The 22,264-nt window shown below is 37.8% G+C and overlaps 1 protein-coding gene across 29 annotated transcripts in view; it reads right to left on the minus strand.

Annotated features, from left to right (window-relative positions):
• Positions 1-7,314: 7,314 nt before the first annotated feature.
• The window catches only part of LOC115455742 (basement membrane-specific heparan sulfate proteoglycan core protein), a 204,384-nt gene continuing 189,434 nt past the window's right edge, over positions 7,315-22,264 (minus strand). For 28 of the 29 annotated variants that reach the window (XM_037444079.1, XM_037444078.1, XM_037444090.1 and 25 more), the window contains 17 exons: positions 19,148-19,274; positions 18,349-18,518; positions 17,621-17,828; positions 17,275-17,466; positions 17,000-17,141; positions 16,664-16,799; positions 16,173-16,342; positions 15,513-15,745; positions 15,097-15,242; positions 14,848-14,952; positions 14,070-14,168; positions 13,456-13,714; positions 13,058-13,255; positions 12,751-12,848; positions 12,015-12,132; positions 10,476-10,620; positions 7,315-7,571 (listed from right to left, as the gene is read on the minus strand). In XM_037444079.1, coding sequence (XP_037299976.1) covers positions 7,550-7,571; positions 10,476-10,620; positions 12,015-12,132; positions 12,751-12,848; positions 13,058-13,255; positions 13,456-13,714; positions 14,070-14,168; positions 14,848-14,952; positions 15,097-15,242; positions 15,513-15,745; positions 16,173-16,342; positions 16,664-16,799; positions 17,000-17,141; positions 17,275-17,466; positions 17,621-17,828; positions 18,349-18,518; positions 19,148-19,274 — 2,568 coding nt within the window. In that variant the 3' untranslated portion in view covers positions 7,315-7,549. Of the gene's footprint in view, positions 7,572-8,015; positions 8,224-10,475; positions 10,621-12,014; positions 12,133-12,750; positions 12,849-13,057; positions 13,256-13,455; positions 13,715-14,069; positions 14,169-14,847; positions 14,953-15,096; positions 15,243-15,512; positions 15,746-16,172; positions 16,343-16,663; positions 16,800-16,999; positions 17,142-17,274; positions 17,467-17,620; positions 17,829-18,348; positions 18,519-19,147; positions 19,275-22,264 lie in introns of those variants that run through there. The other variant, XM_030184415.2, reaches the window with a different exon arrangement.

A 22,264-nucleotide genomic window follows, 5' to 3' on the forward strand; every position in this document is an offset into this window, starting at 1 on the left:
TACATACATTACGATTTTGCCACGCAAGTTCATTAGGTCATTCACCTCAAAACAATTTCAATTACCTACATACATAGAACAAATAAATTGTTACGCGCCGCTATCCTAGCCGATGACATCGGGCGTTTCCGGAAGTATTCGGCTGCGCGGGCAGGCTGGCAGAAGAGAAGATATGTCACGCGGCGACTATTCTATTATTATTCTCTCTGGCTGGACGTTGTCAAAAGAATGTTTAAAATTGTATTCTGTAATTATTTTGCTAATATAATGTTTACTGTAAAAAGAGCGCTTTACATTCAGAAGTGGGATTATACAAATGATAATTTGAAGTTACATTGAATTCGAATGTGAAGAGAACTATCGGAATAAATCTGTGATGAATCATTGAATGCCAAAATTAAAATTACCAGATTCTCAGATTTTAGTTACCATGGCAACGTCTACGTCTGTTGAAGTAAATATGTTGGGAATGCATATGGAATTGATGTCTGCACATTAGTACGATTCACGACATTCATAACAAAAACTTCGTTATGCCTGCTGCTTGGCTCACTGGAGAGGGTGTTTTCTTAGAAACTAAATCATTGGAGACAGGAATGACTGGAGTCATGTGAAGTCAAATCGGTGGCGCAACACTTCAGGCTGACAATGCGAACGTGCGTAACTGTTTATTTTATTTAATCTGATCTGTCTGTGGCCGTGAGCCTTTTGATAATATTCTATCTGCAGCCATGACCATTCTGATCATATTCTGTCTGTAGCCATGACCATTCTGGTCATATTCTGTCTGTAACCATGAGCATTCTGATCATATTCTGTCTGTAGTCATGAGCATTCTGATCATATTCTGTCTGTGGTCATGAGCCTTCTGATCATATTCTGTCTGTAGCCATGAGCATTCTGATTGGTGTTACTAGGTCCTATTTGTTTGAAATCGGGCAACAGGTAAAACAAATCGGGATCCAGGTAGAAGGTCGAAACACAAAAAAATACTGCAAGTCATGCTAATGTTGGTTTTCATTGCAATTTCTGTTTTAACATCGAATCATAGATCACGGTACAGTCGCGTGTCTAAACAACAGAACAAAATAAAACTATACCTACAGGGCTAGTGATGTGATGTGTTGTTTATTTTTTGATAATAATGTCTTTTGATAAATTTATTGATTTTCGGGACATTTAATGTCCCAATCAGTCGCAAATCGGGACGCGTCTCCAGAACTCTGATAACCGGGATATTCCGCGCACATCGAGACACCTGGTAACACTACGTCAGAACATACTCTGTCTGATTTGACTGCTTTATTTTACTGATCTGCTTCATTAATTCTGTTTTACTTAATTTCTTTTTGTTTTTCTATTTCTGTTTCTGGTTTAGTGTTTATATTTAATTATAAACTATATATAATATCTGTGAATTCATTAATCTTACATGGAAAGCTTACAGTCTGACATAAAGAGATTAAGCTACAATATACGGCAGAAGTACAATATTATGTGATTTGTGGTATACGAGGTTCCAAAATCCAGTCAACTGTGTTGATGTATAAATGCAATTTAGGAAAAAAGAGTAAAGAAAATAAGACAGAGCAAACGTTGTTGTTTAGAAATGTAATATAATAATATAATATAACATACATATCTTCTGTTCCAGATACCCTCACTGATCTGGTTTGGAGCATGATAAAAAAAAAACTATTCTGTCTGTACTTGGACTCGAGATAAATTGAAAAGCACTGGCTTATTAATTGAAATGTTTGGTATTCTTATATAGCACTTACGCAATGGCTCTGAAAAATTGATGCTCTCTAAGTATACTAATAAGGTACAATATGTGAGCAATATTTCTGCGAATGAATAAGGGTACAATATGGTGACTCTGAAATGGTATACTGGATTGTGTTGCCGTACTAGCTGTAACACTAAGCTTGGTTGGTTAACCTTCGCTCAATTTTTGATAAACAGTGGGAATGGTAATCTGAGATTGCAAAAACATTTGTATTTGTCTTTGAGTATTCCTGCAATTTTGAAGTGTACCATGGTGGTGGTGGTGGTTTATTGTTGGTAATAACATTATGAACAAAAAAAAAGTAAAATATCAGATAAAACCTTACGACTGACATCTATTATACTGCTTATGATAAGTTATTTTCTGTTAACCTGTTTAGTTGTAGAAATATATTAACCGTGGTTTTATCGAGCAGACATGCACAAGGAATTCTTTTGATTTTAGTGGGTCATTAGAAGCTGATGTTTTAATCAAATAGTTAAAAAAAAGTATGTTTAGAGTTCAGTTATTGTCATTTTGTATATATGTAATTATATGGCGAGAAATTACAAGTAGTGTTATAATAATAAAAAAAAAAAAGTTGAAACATATTCGGTAGAAGTAGCGACGGATGCGTGCTTCAGTATCGATACTATTTACGGAGCCCAATTTACGGAATGTAATATTGACATTACCGAAAATTATGTACAAATCCTGGTTCCGATGAGTTGCCAACATTGTGTAATGCATATGAAAATTGCTGTAGTTGTTTTTATTCCATGTTGGCCATGTTCTCTCTGTGCTGGTTGTTTATATAAGCGGAACATACACGTGTAGCTAACGCTGTACTTGAGTAGTGTAATTGTAAATCACATGTCTCCACATCGGCTTCGATCGCCAGTGACAGTTTTTATAAACACTGGGGTAATGGTTAAGCCTGCTGGTTCTCTTAGTTGAATCTGGTCCAGTGTCTTGGTTATGCCTGCGATATAGAATCACTTTAGCGAGGACTTTGTAGATATTTGACATCAAGTTGTAGACCTATAGTTATTTATTCAAACTGTTAAGATTTATAGTCTTCTTAGAGTTTCTTATATTTTAAATAATATCCCATTTAGGAAGCGTCTTGACACGCGTGGCTTAACTGACTATTCGACTCATAGTTACGGGGTAGGCTGCGCTTTCAATTGGTTTTCTGTTATAACAAACGAAAGTTTTGAAGATCCCGAGATCTCTGTCGTCTTTTTAGTTGTTTCGTCCGATTTGATCTTGAATGTTGCTATGCTCTCTGGAGTCCGTCATTCATCGAACATATTCAGAGATTGGTGAGAGAGCCCAGAAGCAGTTTCTGTATCATTTTTCACACGTGAATAACCACAGCCACAGTTTACAAAGCTACGAATCTAGACTTGCTCAATTTAAAATCAGTTTTCTTGAATAAAGACGCGAGATGGCAGATATCATTTTTTATTTTACAAAAATGGGTTAACGTTGACATTGATAACTCTGTTTTGTTAATGAAACTTAATTTTGCTGATTCTCGTTCTGGCAACCGTCTCCATAACAGAGTGACTTTCAACTTGCCAACACGGCGAATCAATTATAGTCATCACTTGCCTTTGTGGCGAATGTATCAGTCCACAATAATATGCTTCAAGAAATTTGTATTTTAGCGGTAAAGTACCTCAGATTAAGAAACTTGGAATAATAAATTCTGTCCCTAATTTGTGACTTCAACTAATTCGTTATTACTAATTCAAACACAATGTAACTTGTTTCCTAATTTACTTTTATTGCATGTAGAGTTCACTTCTCGAAAGTCGTGCACCCAGTTCTGTTGCTAATGTATCCGTTCTTAATTTGGAGTCTGTACATCTTATGTTATCGATTAGGTTAGAAGAGCTAGTAATAAAAAAATGTCCTTTTCAATCTTCTTGTGTAGTCATATAATAGTAATTGTTGTCCACTGACTTGAAATTAATTTATTCTTAAGACCTCAGTCAATAACTATGTGAGTGTAGGTGTTAATAATGTCCCTGTTCTCGATGAGAAGTTCATTGCTGATGTTCTCTGCACCTGGAGTTTTATTTGACTACTTTTATTTATCAGAGATTGTCTCCGGTACCGGTTCTTTAATGGTTGGATCTGTTGTTTCTGTAGTATTTCTGCATGTGTATAATTCTTGGATGCTTTTAGTAGCTTTGATAGAGACTCTCGTATTGTGGTTTCTATTATGCCGTTTTTATCCTTTATGCTGGGGATCTAATCTCTTTTCGCTGTCTGTATTTTCCCGTCTCTTTTCTTAATGCCTCTGGTCGTTTAAATGCATTTTTCTGTGTTTATAATCTGGAAGCATGGCAATCTTCCGCATGTTAGTTTTAAATATTTTATTAATTTCAGTTATGACTTTTCTAACGCTTCTTGCCTTTATGCTGTGTTACTCGTAAACCATTTGATTAATAGATTTGATTGAGTTGGTATATGTTGCGTATGCTTATTTATATGTATGAATCGTGTACTGATAAGTCCTTATTGTGTGTTATATTATCTTATGTGTTAACTTCCTTTGCGACTTCTATGGAGTTCTTTAGTTGTGCTTCTCATTCCTTTTCATTTGCTGCTGTCTTACTAATTGGAGGTTTTGCTTTGAAAGGTTTAATTGTTCTGGGTGTTTTTTTAAACTTAAGTTTGGTTCTCAACATTCTATGATTGCTACTAGAATTCAGCATTAACTGTATGTAAACTTGGATAAATAGAATGAAGGTCTTTGGTTGCTGGGAATGAAGTAAGGAAACGGGGTTTAGGTACTAACGAAAAATAAATTATATACACATATAGCGTGAAAGTTAATTGCAAAATGGATAAGTTGTTGGATATTGTGGATACGCAAGACTTGATTGGTTTATTAAAGAGTTAATCGATCAGAAATAGTTAGTGATTTACTGGTAAAAATGTTTAAAATATAAGTATCCGATTCAGTTCTGCTTTCTCAAATTTATTTTTGTGAATACCTTTGGTATTCACTTTGCAGGATGGCCGATGTTACGCGCCGCTATCCTAGCCGATGACATCGGGCGTTTCCGGAAGTATTCGGCTGCGCGGGCAGGCTGGCAGAAGAGAAGATATGTCACGCGGCGACTATTCTATTATTATTCTCTCTGGCTGGACGTTGTCAAAAGAATGTTTAAAATTGTATTCTGTAATTATTTTGCTAATATAATGTTTACTGTAAAAAGAGCGCTTTACAAAATACAATGTGCGGCTCGCTACTCACAAATAATATTACAATATCGTATTGTATTGCTGGTTGTATTTAGACCTAATCACCATAACGATAACATTATTATTATTATTAGCAAAAAAAGATTGCCGAGGCGCACCACTTGTTTTGTAAACTGGCAAGTAGCTATGTTGTCTATTCGACATTTTTGTCTGAACATGTAGACAAGTAAGTGTAGGCAAAAATACCAGGTGTAAGGGAAGCGCTACCGAAAACGAAGACAGCGCGATCGAATGCTTACTATTTTAAACGAATTTTCTTAAATTTCTATACTGCGTTACGTATGGATGGATAAACTAAACTATTAATTAGAAAAAAATTCAATATTATTAAAAAAATATCATAATGTAAGTTGTAAGACGAACATCAGCTGATGGTGCTGTGCAGGCGCAGCGCGGCACGCCGGCCGACGCCTTGTCGGCATTTCTTTTGTAGTTCGTAGTACGCGTATGTATGAGTTTTGATTAAATGTTTTGTGTTTACATGAAATGTGAACCTAGTGACCATGACCGCCATTTTTTAGATTACGTTCATAAATGAAACTTTATGCCCAAAAGGGACCGCCAAATAAGTATTGTCCATTGAAATGTTACATTTTTTAGGCCTTACCTTGCGTTTTTTAGAGGACGCAATTTTATTTTTTTGAAGTGTAGGGGGGGTCAGTGTAAAGCTAAAACCAAGTTTGTGGGGTCGCCACCCTTGTCCCACGACCGCCATCTTGAAAATAGGGGTTGAAATAGTTTTTACGATGTATCTCTTAAACTATTTATCTGACAAAAAAAAATAATTATAAATATTTTTTGTTGCAAATTAAATTCTCTACAACTTTGGTCCAGTAACTTTTTGTCGTAGAACTATAAATAAAAAAGTTATAAGCGAAAATGTTAAGAAATTCAATGTTAAGCAATGTCCATTGCAACGTCATCAGAACGTGTGTTTATAAGGTTATATCTGGCTTTTCAGCGGTAAATGAGTCTGTGGTTAAAGGTTGAAAAGCGTCTTTAGTTAGTATTGTCCCTCGATTTTAATTGGAGGCAAGTAAAAAAGTTATATTTTTAACCAGCGAGGATCTTAATTTTCCACTTGATTAATTTCGCTGTGGTTTATTGCTCATTAGTGTTCCCCGAGACTCGGCGAGCTCCACAGAGGAGTTACAGTGGTAATGTCAAAGCGGGATAGTCTGTAGGACTCTTAAATCCTAAAACAATGCTAATTTTCATGTCTGTAAAATGATGTATGTTTATGACTTGGTCTGTACTAGGATCACATAAATAACACAACATTAGTATAATATTTTTTATTTCTTATTGTAAGTTGCATTTGTTCTCAAAGAAGCGGTACTGATAATAGACAGGCATAATTATTGTTTAATATTATAGTTACATTAAATGTTACGTAGAATATAGACATACAATATCAGTACTTTTATAGTCAAACCCCCTTATTCATAGACGTTTTTTATCGAACGACCAAGTAAAGCTGTGATAACAAGTCTGTTTCTCAGTGCTGACGGCATGGCAGTCTTCTCAGTGCGTAGACATAGGGCCGTTGTGATTGGCTAATATTGAGATGCAACAATAATAGCCAATCACAAAGGCCCTATGTCTGTTTCTCAGTGCCGTTGGGCACTGAGAAACAAGCTTGTTATCACAGCTTTACTTCGTCCTTAGATAAAAAACGTTTATGAATAAGGGGGTCAGAGTATATTATAAGTAAATATCATATTATATAACCAAGCTAAATACAACTTAGACCAGCTGTACCGAGCAAATTAAGGTAACAACCGATGATAACGAGAGAATAATGTTAAAATTAAATGCCACCGCGTTTATGACGAGAAACAATATACATATTATTATTATAAAAGTAAACGAAAAGTACTTAAAATAGTTCGTTGCTCACAAAGCGATTATGATGGGTATAAACGCCTATCTATAATAAGTGTAAACAAAATGGCAGTGGTAAACATAAGCATGTAGCATTCGAACATATTTTGGCACTTCGAGGTACATACCACTGGATGCAGTCACTAACTTATTGTGAGAGTAAATTAACGATAGCGCTCGACAAGTGCAAGCTTCGCGAATAAGCGAATATTCAAAATGGAAACAAGATAATGCATCGTATTTATATTAGTTTAATAGTTTCCTATCTACTGTAATATTTAACGTTACTTTCGAAACTTATGGCACCAATGCGACTCTGGCGAGCACCCCGTTGCAGCATACACTCAACATTGTATGTTATTCGATCACTTGATATTTCATTACATTACCATACTTATAAACTAAACTAGCCATATTGTCCAGATTGAATTATACTTAATACTAAAAGAACAATTTCGTTAATCTCTACCTATTTTCAAACAAATGTATGTTCACATTTTAGACATAACAGATAAACATTCATGACTATAATTATCATATCATAATGCAGTTTGCTGTTCCGTGTTGTGTAGGAGAGTAGAGATTTCGTAGATTCGTTCGCATAGTTTGTGTCAGCTAGATCCGATCAGGTAGAAAACTGTAAACAGATAAAACACATTATTTTGCGCCATACAAATGATACGTAGGGACAATTATATTTATTGCGCTCCATGTTATTGTTAGCATATACATTGTAAATATCTTTACACCACGCATGCTTGTGAGTCTATTATATTATAAGCGGGAAGCGTATTATTAACTGGATATCAGTTCACTATTGTAGGGCTGCGTATTTACGATTATATTATTAAGATAATTACAAAACAAATAACGCACATTATAATGTAACATAATAAATATTATTATTGAATATTAATCGCTTGTTTTGTTGATTTAGGTGGTAATTTTCTTAGAAATTGTGTTTTACCAAGATAATAAACTCATAGCAAATAATATTCATTATGTAAACACAGCATGCAACACTAAAAATATCGATAGCAATTATCGACATTTGGCTGGCACAATGCCATTAGATCACCCACCTGGCATGTCCTATTTAGAAGTCAATATTATAGATATAATGTAACGTTTTCATGTAAACAAACACGAAACTCATTACGGATGGTACAAGGACTCGCAGGCTAATGTTAGAGTTGAGTCCCATTTTAGAGTTGAAGAAGTAACGAGGAGGTGGCGACTCGAAAACATCGATCTCTTCGAAGTAAGGATACACGTCGGGGAACATTGAACTGACGAATCCATAGCAGCGTGCAATGTTAATGTTTTGTTAGTGCTTAACACGAGTTTCCGCCATTGTGTTAGTTTATTTTCACCAAATTGTTAATTGAGCCTGTACAACCTAAAGCTTAGTTAACATCGTGTTGTTTACTCTTGTTTCATTATTAATGCTATTTTCGTCAACTTCTTGGTAAGGAGCGACAAAATATATTACTTATGCGACTAAGCAGTCGCACCATATTCGACAATATTTTGTTTGAGTAATGTACTTAAACATAAATCGTTATTTTACCTTTACTTAAACGAGAGTCTACATCCGTGCGACGGCAATATGAAAAAAATATCGAAATTCTCAACGAGAAATACAATCAAAAATATTCAAACTCGCAATTGGAATTTTTACTTATATATTGCACGATGTTATCTAAGCAATGAGATATACAGAGTGTTTTTCAAAGAGAATCCATATTTTTTATTAAATTTAAAATATATAATATGATGACTAATATAAAATTTAAAATATTTAAAATTACGTACATATTAATAAGTAAGTTATTTACATTTCAAAATATCTAAACAGTTTGATTTATGGTCAATATTTATAGTACGCGCGATCATTGATAAAAAACATACAACGATAAACACAAGCCAATGTGAACATTGCCGACGCTACGTAACGCGTAAACCGAACCTTGCCTACTTACTTCTTTGCGACAAGGGGCCGTTCAAGTATTACGTAACACAATTTGGAGGGGAGGGGGTGTTTTGTTACAGGGGCGAGAGGGGGGTCCGTTCAACGCGTTAAAAACAATATCAAAGGTATTTTAGCGACTTTCCGGTACTTTGCGCAACATATTTGTGAATATTAGAAAAAAATTGACACTTTAGAGTTACATAATCTTTGGAGGGGGGGGGGGGGGTTCGTACAGGAAAACGTTACGGCGCGTTACATGGGGGGAGGGGGGATCAAAAATCTTCAAAAATTGCGATACGTAATACTTGAATGGCCCCTAAGACGTGGGCACATACTCTGATAACAAGTATTACCTAGACATAGTTGATAGTACTTTACTTTTACCGGATTTAGGACCTTCATAATAAATAAAAACTTAAATACTATTTTAACATTTTAAAATCGCAAACCACTTTATTATGGCGTATTTAAAAAATTGGAATTGCTATCAACCTTCAACAATACGAGTGATACCCTGAAGAATTTAGTAAACACGTAAAACTCGTTAACACCGCATTGTTTAGCTGCTTCATTGGTGTCAGCGCGAGGGTCTCGCTCGAAAAACTCGAAAACCTTCGATGGCCGAGCTTATCATGGCATCACATCAAGCCTCACGGGTGTTGTAGGTAGATAGGGAAGATCGCGATCAGCACCGGCGCCTGCCCCGGTCAAAGCCCTGGGCGGCGGGACGGTGCGGCCCATGCGTTTGATATTTTTGAGCCTTTCTTATCGTATAATAATAATAAATCTTTATTTGGAATAAATAATACAGTTTATTTTTTAAATACAATATTCGAAAATATCTGCATTAGTTGGGTAACTGTGTCGCAGATATTAACGCCGTTATGTTTTGGATGTGTGCGTGCGTAGGTCAAAATTAGGTATCGCTATGAATGTTTATGAATGACTTGATTTATTAATAAAAATCTTTCGCATTGTCTGCGTGTTCTATTTTTTAGGCTCAATAGGACTGAATTCTTTGAAAAAAATCGTTATTTTTTATTTCGTTAATCGTCTACACTACCGTTTCTGAACCTCTTGTAAAAAATTGGCTACACTTTGAAAAAACACCCTGTAGTTCATATATAAATAAATAAAATAAATTACGTAGAAAAATATAGCGAAAGTGTGAATTGACTGCCATAAAATGGACTCTCGTTTTCACGGAAAGTCTGAACAGCCAATTTGTGGCGTATTATTTTTTCCTGACCCATGAAAAGTATTATAAAAAAAATCTATCATCGTGCGATAGTGTGCTCAAGTTTGTCAGCTATTATACCCCAATAATTATAGTATGCACTACTAGACGCTCTCTAATCTCTTTAAAAAAATATATTCAAAAGTTCCATTGTTTCCCATGGGTACAAATTACCAGGACATAAAAATAGCCTGTCCAAATTCAGGAATCCCCTATACCGAATTTCATCTAATACCTTTAAATTTTTTCTGTTTACTCTTTTTTTATAAACATGCAAACATTTCCACAAACTTTCGTTCTCCTAATATAAGTATGATAGTAAGATAGATTACTTTCTGCATCGCTGTGCGTTTCTGCCGGCGACAGCGACCTGGCCGATTTTGAGTCCGCGGCTCGTGCCCATCAGCTCCACCTGCTCGATACAGCCCGACAGTCCCGGGTAGTTGTTCAGCACGTTCAGAGCGTCTGGTATGCCACCTGGAATTGACAAAACGCGCCTCAGAATTTATATAAAGAATTACATAATTGGAATATTACAATACTTTAATGTAATATTGCTTTTATTACTGTTTATAGGCAGTTGTATCGCTTATCAGTAGGCGAGCGGCATGCGAGTTGTTCGTGGCGTTGTTTATGTATATAAGATTGTTATTAATTATTAACTGTAATGCAAAAAACTTGCATGCATTTGTTTTTTGTGCGTGTTTTACTATTATTTATAATTATATATAAGGTTATACGGGGTCATTTTAATATTGCGTTACTAAATGAAACCATATAGTTATCTACTTGGATATAACACTTTACAATAAGTTACTTGAGCCGTCGATGTAAAATAAAAAGTGTAAGTTTCGAATAAAATAAATATTAATAAAAAGTAATTTTAATATTACGCGTCCTAATACCACTACTCTAAGAGAATTCGTTACAGCGGCATCATCATACTTTCAGTCAGAAATACACTTATTCGCATGAAACTACAAAATGATAAAATAATTAGAAAAGTAAAACTTAGATTTTTGGAAAAAAATATTCGTTATTAATGGATGATTTTTGGTGTCAATCAATGTCAATGTCAGCAAAGGTGAAGACGAGTATGTGGTTTCATTTAGTAACGCAATGTCAAAATTACACTGTATATTGGATATCAATGGCATATTGTTATGCTTAAAGTTAGATATTTGGGTTTTTCTGCTCAGTATAAGCCCGTAGTCTGGAATTTATGCCCGATATGGCGATAGGCTCGCCCCCTATCACATCATGGGACGGAACACGCTTGGCGAAAATTAGGTGCCCTGGTTGCGCCTCTGCATACCCCTCCGGGGATGAATGCGTGATGTTTTGTGTGTGTGTGTGTAAAGTTAGACCGCAGTTTGACTCGCATGACGAGCGCCTCCGAATGCTACGCAGTCCTTTGTACTTCAAAGTTTAGGCGCCATTATTTCTACTGTTTATGTGTAGTCGAATCGCTCACCATGAAGCGCACCTTTTTTGTTAATGTATTCTATAACAGGTGGCGAACAGGACAACCGCCTAGAACCTCGCGCTCCGAGGACGTCGCGCTCGCGAGGGGCACAAAATAAAGACCATTACTATCCTTCAGCAATCGGGTAAAAAGCCCTCGCCAGGACCTGCTGCCAGTCACAACAGTAAAGGCGCCACTGTAGATAAAATACCAGGGCCCTTATTCTGTATGATAGTGTAAACGCGTAACGCGGCCGTGTCATGTTATCTCAGAGAAATGTGCATGGAATGGTATTCTGTAAGTCAAATTTCTATAGTCCTAAACATGATGCGTTGTGTTACGTGCTTGTTACGCACTGTCACAATAACGTGCGGGATAGAGAATAAGGCCCCAGTAATTCACTCACCAATGTAAATATTGGAATCAGCGTTCATGACACTCGTTATGCCAGTTGAGTCGCCCGTGTTCGTGTACCCGTCCACCGACAGCGACACGTGCTTGTCCTCGTAGAACTTCACTATGATCTGCAAACAACATGTTATATGATAATGTTGTCTTCTGTGAGCAGTACCAGTTACCTGCCAGCCCGAGCTGGCTTCTTTGCTTTACCTGGTACTTTCTTTTTATTAATTTGATTACCAATTTAGAATGTCCGAAGTTATATGATTGATTAAATTTCGTAACAATCTATTTATATAACTTGTTTTAGCGTAAATAAGTGCAATTTTGTTCGTTTACGTGATAGAGTATTTTATTTATTTATTTTATAGTATGGGCTAATATGGTAATATAGGATAATTCATGATTTTCTGTGTACATACATTAATACAATTATTTTACGAATTTTATAGCAGTTTTTTATATTATAATTTTCAACCGACGTTTCGAAGACTGCAGCCTTCATGATCACCAGTGGAAACTGAGTTGTTGAACATCCAGACAGTCAAAGTTACAATATCTACCTACATTGTACAACTCAAATTTTATTATAAATAATAATGTTTATAATTTATGGACTTTACTCAAGCCAGACAATAACTAAAATTTCTATGAGTTTGAATTAATATAGTTAGGTAAATACATTTACATCATCGTAGACGTAACCGTGATCATATGAGACAATAAGCGTTCTCTGTGCGTACCTGATGGCGTTCACCGTCATTGACCAGGACAGAGTCGATCAGAATGTTCGACATGCCGCTGCCCATGTCCCACTCGAGTTCTACGTAACCATCCACCACTGCAACCAGAACAATTCATTATTATCCTTACCATAATATGTGGATAATAATTATGCGGAAATTTTATATAAGTTATCCCAATAATTCAACGCAACATACATACAAAACAATAGATTTGTGTTTAATTCAGGTGGAGATGGGGTCTCTGCCTCGTCCCTCGCCTGAGTACGGCCGTGGTTGAACAATAGTAGTTGCATTAACATGTTACCTCGCAGCAGCACGTAGTCGCCGGTGCCGATGGTCGCGTTCACCTCCCGCTGGTAGAGCAGCACGCCGTCGTTGTAGGTGTGGATGGCGAGCGCGATCAGCGCCGGCTCCATGTGCAGGATGTCGTAGCGCAGCAGCCGCGACGGCAGCTCTATGTATCCGTTGCCGTTGAACCCGACGCTCTCCAACAGTTCCAGAGCTAAAAACATTTTTCTTTAAATGCAAACTCATCGAATTCGCGTGATTCATAAAAAACAATCAGTAGTCACTATCCCACATTTTTTTATATTCAATGAATTTTCTATTCTCTATCAAATTGAATGACAAATATACCGTTAGTTATTAATTTCAGTAAAATGGTAGGTTGTGTTATACACTGCTAAGGTATTGATTACTCACGCATCTGACAGGAAGCACCGGCGAAACCGAGCGGGCAGTCGCAGGTGTGGTTCATGCGGTTCCTGAGGTCCGGGCGACAGATGCCCCCGTTGCGGCAGGGTCGATGGGAGCAAGGGTCCGTGGGCGTCATCCGCGAAGAGATTATCGGCAACGCGAGACGAGTCTCACATTTCCTTCCGGTAAACTCGGGCGGGCACACGCACGTTGTGGAGTCGTTGGGACAAGTACCATCGTTGTAGCACTGACAGCCGACGTCAGTCTGTTCACAATACCAAGAATACGGGCGTTTACAATAAGAGATAGATATATAAATTTATTTTAAAATAAAGTCCATGCTAAATAGAGTATTATTTTAAGTGAGTATCCATTTGTTGTATTGCGCAGGAATCCTATGAGACGAATTAAAATTCTCTATATACATAATATTAATAAGAGCACGTAAGTGAACTAGATGCCTAAGTAGCACAGTTCGAATAATATAGATGTTAATATGAACTCAACAAACTGTATTCGAAACAGAACCAGCACATTACGACGTGGTTAAGTTGGCGCCGAGCGACTCTTGCTCATTGCGTCAAACCGATACTGTGCTGAAGTATAGCAACGAATCTTACATCGGGTATATCGCCGCGTTCGTAATTACTGCACTCACGCACGTTGGCGGACTGGATCGAAGAGTTCACGATGTCAACAGCCAGTCTGTTTATCATCACCTGAAACAAAATCAAATGTTATAATTCCTATATGATTTGTCAGGAGTATTGCAGCACAGCTGTACGGAATTAGATGATTTTTGGCACATGGACAGACATAACCTAGTTTAACATGTAGGTTATTAATTCTAGTAATTTTCCTCGTAGTAAATATTTTATTTTTTTAGATAAATGGCGCTGGCTTCATCTATGGATGTATTTATGGTGCTATGGATTCCTATAGTGATTTAGGAACTTGTAACGGGAATGAACACCTAGTGTAAACGATGTATTATACTACTCCATGGCTGAGGACGGGGTTTGAGGTTTTTTTATCCAGAGGTTTTCGGCTTTATTCACTAGCTAGGCCTAGCGCAAATTGACTGACTTTACATCCTTCAATGATTATTCTTGTATTTTTAGGTGAAAATATTAATACCCCATATTATAATTATTGGAAGACCAGCGTATTGCCAATTTTCGCATAAATGGTTTATAGACTTCATTTTTTCCAGAATCATAAATATTTGTGTGGAAAAAGCTCAGATGGACGAACAACGGTTAACGTCATGAAGTGATACAATATAGGCTATTTTCTAGACTTAAAAAACGTAGGTTCCTGGTAATTTTTTTAAACTAATAATATAATTGTACAATCACCGAGACCTAATTGAAGGTTTGATGTGATATTAATACTTACATCTCTAATGCAACCGCTGAATCCTCCAGTGACGCCCGTGTTGTTATTGAGCACGATAGAGTCATCGACGCCGCCGACGAACATTGGCGTTTCGAATTTCAGGGTCTATCGAAATAATACGTAAGATTAATTTGTAGAATGAATGTGAAATGTAATCAAAAGTATCCTTGCAACTAATATTGCATGGATGCAATTTAATTTTGTACCGTCAACACCAAAACTGGCTTTAAACTTTGTACAGAAACGCACCTCGGAAGGTCTGTCCAGCCTTCGTTCGTAGATGGGTTGATTGCTGATCTTGAGCGACACGGAGCCGCCGAAGCGTGCGACGTGAACGTCAGTCCATTCATTCGCTGGCAATGTCCTGTTGCTGGTCAGGACCACTGGGTTGCTTCCTATAATAAAGTAAACTTTTACTGTGTTTCCGAGATTTTTTATTACGTCGCATACGGTAAAGATTGTTAAGATATTAGAAACAAACTTTGTTTGTGAACAGTTTCCCTAGTTATCCTTTTGAACCCACGATGTAATCTATCACACCACACCATCGAGTTTCCACGATGAAAGAGTACCAAATAGTTCAGTTTTATATTTATAGTAGGCGATTAGGGATGCTTACTATATAGGTTAATTAAGATCGATTATCGATAAGAATGTCAACTCACCTCCGCCGAGGTCGTAACGGAACTCTAGTCTTCCATTTCGGACCGCTAGGGATGTGAAGCCGCCGTAACCTCGCGAGGACTCCGCGCAGTACATTATGATGCCGTCAGCGACAGGTTGGGTGGGTTTCACTTTCATCGACATGTTTAGTAAGCGGGATGTAACTGGCGGTTTGATCGCCAAGTACGCGCTGCCCGTGAAGGCTGGGTACTCGATCGACTGTCTTACTTCGCAGCTGTTTAAATAATAATATTTTTTTTAGATAATCAATTTCGTAAAATTGTTAAGGTAAATTGAGGGTAATCTATACGTACTGTATAAAGCTGAAGAGTTTGTTCATTTATTTGTTTCAACGCAGTAATCTTATCTCAATTATTGGTTCGAATTGAAAAATTCTTTTAGTGTTGGAGAGCCCATTTATCAAGAAAGGTTTTATTATAGCAATAGGAGCAGAACATCAATTAAAAATATTACAAAAAGGGGAAAATTATTCCTCATAGGGGTCACGTAAAGGGTTGAAGTTATAACAATCATGTATGACAGAATTGTTCCTAAAGTTCCAGCAATTATATTATGTACATATATATCTGTTTATGACCACTTGGAGCGACACCCACCCTGCTTCTGATAACTATAACATTTAGTTTCACAAGGATACTTACTTTTTGCCGGTATAAGCGACGGGGCATGCGCACTTGTATCCGTCGACGGTGTCGGCGCACTTGCCCGGGCCGCAGAGTCCGGGCCGGCACGCCTCACCGGTGCGGTCGCAGTTCAACCCGGCGAAACCGGGCGCACATATGCACATGTACCCGAGTTCATTGCGCGCCTCCTGGTCATTGCACGGTCGTCATGAGTTTGACAGTTAAGTGTAAAGAAATGCTTATGTAATTTATATCAGTTTAGTTCTGTGCAGAGAGACGGTTTGTTTTTATTTAAAATGATCTACAGTGAATTAATCACTTCTAGCTGAATTTTGGCCAAAGCAGCCAATTTTAACAGAGATCAGCTAGGCACGCGGGAAACAGCGCACAAGTGTATGCGCAATACACAGGTGCACTCTATGGCCCTGATACAATTTTATTACTTTCAACATATAAAAGTGAAATGGAATAACTTCCGTCTACGTCTTACGTCTAGTGGAATATATTACCTGACAAACGCCGCTGTTGAGGCACAGGTTGGGCGAGCACGAGTCACAGCCGCTGACGCGGTACTGCTCCAGGTTGTCTAGCATTATGTTCTTCTCTTCGCGGCCCAGTATCAGCATGCTCACGCAACCCACAAAACTAGAACAATGGTTTCATAATGGCATACATTTTCCAAATACAAGGTGTAAAACCCTCATGGTGACTCATGACAATGTTGGGTTGAATTAGGCCATTATTTATAATTCATATTTATTATTTATGGTACAGTCAAGACTTCTAATACCTGGACTTTGGGCATGGTTCTGTCTAAAACGCCGGTATTCATAAGTGCCACTTACCCAGAGGATCCGGCAAGTTCCGCGGGCAGTTGGTCGAAGTCTGGCACGCCACCGATGTACATTGGTTGCTCCAGTTCAAGCAAAGTCCACTGCTCGGCAAAATCTCTGTTGAACGGTCCGGTGTTGTCCACGTCCATGGTCACTGTAATTACCCAATTAGTTTAAAAATCAAAATTGATATTTGGATCGATTAAGCTAAATAAATTGAAAGGAGTGATGTAGTTGTTTATTCTTAATTATTAACATAATGGCAATGAAATACACAGGAAACTCACATCTGGAATTGGTCCTGCTGATGCGGATTGTGTGCCACGCGTTGAGTACCAGCGGTCGGTCGCCCTCCACGGATATCGAACCCGCTCCAGAATCCATCGAGAATCGCGGGATGCCGTCCATCAACGACAGCGCAATGAAGTCGCCGGTCCTGCCTGCGTTTTGGCTGTTGTACAGGATCAGTCCGTCGCGATCTGTAAAATTGTATGAAGTTAATAGTTTAATCATAATACTGATTACTGACATGTTATAAGAATACAACTATAATATATTTTTCATCCTATGCTGTAACAGTCAACTTGATTATTTCAACGTAGATCTGGCACTCTGAATTACTCAATATCTTACCAGCTGGTCTGAACGATATTTCGATGTCGAACTGTTTGTAAGCGTCCTTGAGAGAGGGCAGAGAGAGCCAAGCGGAGCCGTCGAACCTGGGCACCACGCCCTCCACGCGCAGCACGGCGCGCGACTCGACAGTGGTGATGTAGTTTGTGGCGCGGCACACGTAGATGCCCGCGTCGGCTTCCGTCACACGTTCCAGGTGGAGAATCGGCTGCAATAACATAAATTAACTGTCATTCCGGGTTCAGCTTTGTATATCGGATTTCGAACAGGCATAATTGTGTCGACTGGCGAGGCATAATCATCATTTATACTGCATCTGCTTCAACTGAACAGTATATCGTGTTACACCGTGTGCATTTTGAATATATATCGCAGTAAACAATAAAATTCATAGAGCGTTTTGATAGAAGCGTAATAAAAATACGCAATAGAAGATAATGCACAATTGATGAATGACTTCCTCGATTGCATAGTTGTACTGCATGCACAGTACCATTATTCCAATCGAAGATCTCGGGATTAAATCCCGGGTCGGCCGAAGTATTGTTGACTTTTAATCTCAGTATCAGTTCATAGTCTAAAAAGCGATAGTCTTGCCCTTGTCACATTATAGTCTGAACCACACAAGGAGAAACGAGGGTGCCTCAATTGCACCTCTGCCTATACCTACGGATACAGAGGCGTGATATATGTGAATGCGTGTTTGTTTAAAATAAACCATCGCTCACTTGGTTAGATCTGACGTCGGCTGGTAACGGGGTGAACTCCCTCTTCCACTCAACAGCGGCCGGTTCTTCAAGGTTGTGTCTGCACGGCAGGTCTACAGAGTCCGAGAGCCGCGCGGTGTACTCCGCCCACGGGCTGTCCCTATTGTCTGGGTATATCGGACCACTGCTACCTATAGATAATGCATAAGTCATAGTATTATATTTACACGTCCAACTGACTGATGGTATGGCATCATTGTAAGTAGTGCACAGAGTCTTCATTTAAATGCCAAAAGTTGTATTTTTGTAAAATGTAGGTAGATATTGTAACTGACTTCGCGGATGAACAACACCTCAGTCTCCCCCGTGATCATGTGCAAAGTTTTCGGAACGTCGGGAGAAAAGTAAAATATTAAAACCGCGATAATATCCGCAAAATTGTTTAATTTAAATGTCTAACATTCGCGTAAACATAAGAAATAATTATAGAAATTCTTCATGTTTAAACGGCCGAAGGTTTGGTAACTAGTGTACACAAAGCTTGCCCGTGTTTCAGTAGCCAATATGATACGAGAAACAGGCTATCGATAATGTGTACAAGTCGCCTCTAATCTGAATGATATGATTCCACAAGTGTCAAAAGGCATACTGGATCCAGGAGCGTATTAATTTAATTTATGTTTATGCTAAAGTATATGAAAAAAAAAAACAGATCCATAATGACCACTGCTGTAAAAAATATTTTAAAAATTAAAAAAACCATGAGTATGTTCGACCGTATTCAAATAGAAAACAGAATAATAACGGTTAAGAAACTTACTTGGTTCGACTTCTAGATTAAAATCATCGTAATAAGTTCCATAGGGCCCTGTTGCTATGCAGCGGTAGATGCCCGCGTCGGACTCCTGTACGCCATTGATGATAAGCATTGCACCATCTCCATAAGTCTGCAGGAATAAATGTAATATTGTATACTTAATAATAATGTTTATTTATTTATTTATTTATTTATTTACACTTTATTGTACACCATGGATAAAAATAATGTAAGAAGAAAAGAGAAAAAAGTACAAATGGCGGTCTTATCGCACAAGGCAATCTCTTACAGACAACCATGGGATGGATATAAGAGAAAACGGAATAATAAGGGGCAGCATAAGGCGTACGAAGGATATAACTAATTACTTACTTAAAGATAAGAAAAAAAGTACTATACACAAATACAAATACTATACATACGTATAAATAAATACAATTATTGCAAAAAAAAAAAAACAAACACATATACATAGATATAAAAATATAAAATATATATATATATACCTAGTCTTGCCATAAATATTGTAATAAAGAAAAAAGAAAATTGTTAACTGCAAATAACATTTATTACTTTTACAGTGTGTCAGTTTAATACATAAATATAAAACAATTAAAAATATAAAAAGCTTATTCGAAGTGGTCTCCATTGGCTGCAATACAGTCCTTTAAACGATGAGGCCAGTTATCAATAGAAGCACGCACTCTTTCCATGGGAAAATTCTTCACTGCCAATCGTATAGATTGTTTTAGGGACTCCAAATTATCATGGCGTTTAGAGCAAGCTGTACTCTCTAAAACTGACCACAAATCATAATCCAGCGGATTAAGATCGGGACTAGACGACGGCCAGTCTTCAGCTCTGATGAAGTCCGAAACGTTCGATTCCAACCAAGACTGCGTGGACCGAGCTTTATGACCCGGCGCCGAGTCTTGCTGGAAGGACCATACTTGGTTATTGAACATGGTGATGTTAAGGGGCTTAACTACCTTCTCAAGAATGGTATCTTGATACACTTGTGCCGATGTTTTGATACCTTTTTCACAAAAATATGGCTCAGTCACTCCTTCATAGCTAACACCCCACCAAACCATCACTGAAGTCGGATAATGTCCACGTTGCACTCTGTCGACTAATTGGGAAGCTTCCTTAGAGCTTTGAGCATAAATACGGTCATTTTGTTTGTTAAAATGTTGCTCAATTGTAAAAATTTTCTCATCCGTAAACAAAATTTTTCTGTGACCTCCCTTTGCGTACCGCTTCAGTAGTTGTTTCGATTTTACCACCCTATTCTTCTTTAAATTATCAGTTAAGAAATGGCCAGTGCGTCTCTTATAGGCTGCAAGTCCTAAGTCATCTTTTAAAATACGCGACATGGTTCTAGGTGCTATCTTCATTTCCCGAGATAAAATCTTTTGCTTTCGGACAGGATTTCTTCGAATTCTTTCCCTTACTGCTTTGACCACCTTTTTCGTACGAACACTACGTGGACGGCCAGATCTTTTTCTGTCACAAACAGAGGAGGTCTCATTGTACCTATTAATAGCCCGGTACACAAACATTTTACTAATACCAAGTGTATGGAGAGTTTTAAAAATTGCATTTGGCTCCATACCTACTTTGTGTAATGCTATCACAGCGATTCGGTTCTCTTTATCACCCCACACCATTTTAATATCGCAAAATATTTTACAATGTATTGGCGCCAAAATGAGAAAACACAATGAACAATCGTATAAAAATGACAGATTCGAAATTCAAATGTAATATTTTTTTATAATTAAGTGTAACAGTATTTATGGCCAGACTAAGTATATATAAAAATGAAATAATAGACCTATACATTAGCAATGTCTTCATCTAACTTGAGATAATGCTCTTTTATCTGTTTTTTGAAGATAGGCAAAGATTTTGCCCTCCTCAACGTAACTGGCAGAGCATTCCAAAGTCGAGCAGCTTGTACAGTGAAAGAGCTATCGAAGAATCTGGTGGTATGCACTGGGATTTTCAGTCTTAAATTCTCCGATGACCTCAAGGATCTAGAATGTGTATCATTAAGGAATTCAAAACGATTTTTGAGATATGGGGGTGAGAGAGGGTTAAAAAGTATTGTGTAAAGAAGAGAGAGAATATGAGTATTCCGACGAAGCCGTATAGGAAGCCACTTGAGCTTAGAGCGAAACTCGGATACGTGATCATACTTGCGTAGTCCAAATATAAATCTTATACAAAAATTTTGAAGACGCTCAAGCTTATTCAATTGTCCCTCAGTAAGATCAAGATAACTGGCATCCGCATAATCTAGGATGGGGAGTAGAAGGGATTGAGCTAGACATATTCTCGTGGTGATGGGTAGAAAATTACGCAATCTACGCAAGGCCCCAGCCGAGGCAAATAACTTCCTGCTCACCTCTTGGAGTTGAGGACCCCAAGAAAGAGATTTGTCAATGTATATCCCCAGATTTTTTACCGTGTCGCTATAGGGAATACTTGTACCATTACAGGTCACGGGTGTTATAAGTGACCAGTTCAACTTGGATATCAACCTAGGGCTGCCGACAATAATGACCTGGGTTTTAGATGGATTTATCACCAGTCCGTACTGCTTACTCCATTCACAAATGCTTCCAATGTCGTTATTAATTGCTAAGACAGCATCATTCACTTCATTGAGAGGAGCTTGGGAGTATATTTGGAGATCATCCGCATATAGATGGTAGGAAGAACTGATTATACGCGTGATAGAGTTAATAAATATGGAGAAGAGTAAGGGAGAAAGAACACTGCCTTGCGGTACGCCAGCAGATACGGAGCACCAGGACGAAGATTTTTCATCAACACATATCCGCTGCCGGCGTCCATCCAAGTAGCTATGGAACCAATCAATTGCAGTTGAGGAGATATTAAGTGAAGATAACACGGAAAGGAGCACATCGAAATCAACCGTATTAAAAGCATTGCTGAAGTCAAGCAGGGCTAAGACTGTCAGTTTGCCTTGATCCATGGCCGATCGAATATCATCCGTAATATGAGTGAGGGTTGTAGTGGTACTGTGGACAGGGCGAAAACCGGATTGGAAGGGGTTAAGAAGTGAATTTTGATAGAGGTAATCAGAGAGTT

Source organism: Manduca sexta, chromosome 27 (genome assembly GCF_014839805.1).
Source record: "Manduca sexta isolate Smith_Timp_Sample1 chromosome 27, JHU_Msex_v1.0, whole genome shotgun sequence".
In the NCBI taxonomy this organism is placed as follows: domain Eukaryota; kingdom Metazoa; phylum Arthropoda; class Insecta; order Lepidoptera; family Sphingidae; genus Manduca; species Manduca sexta.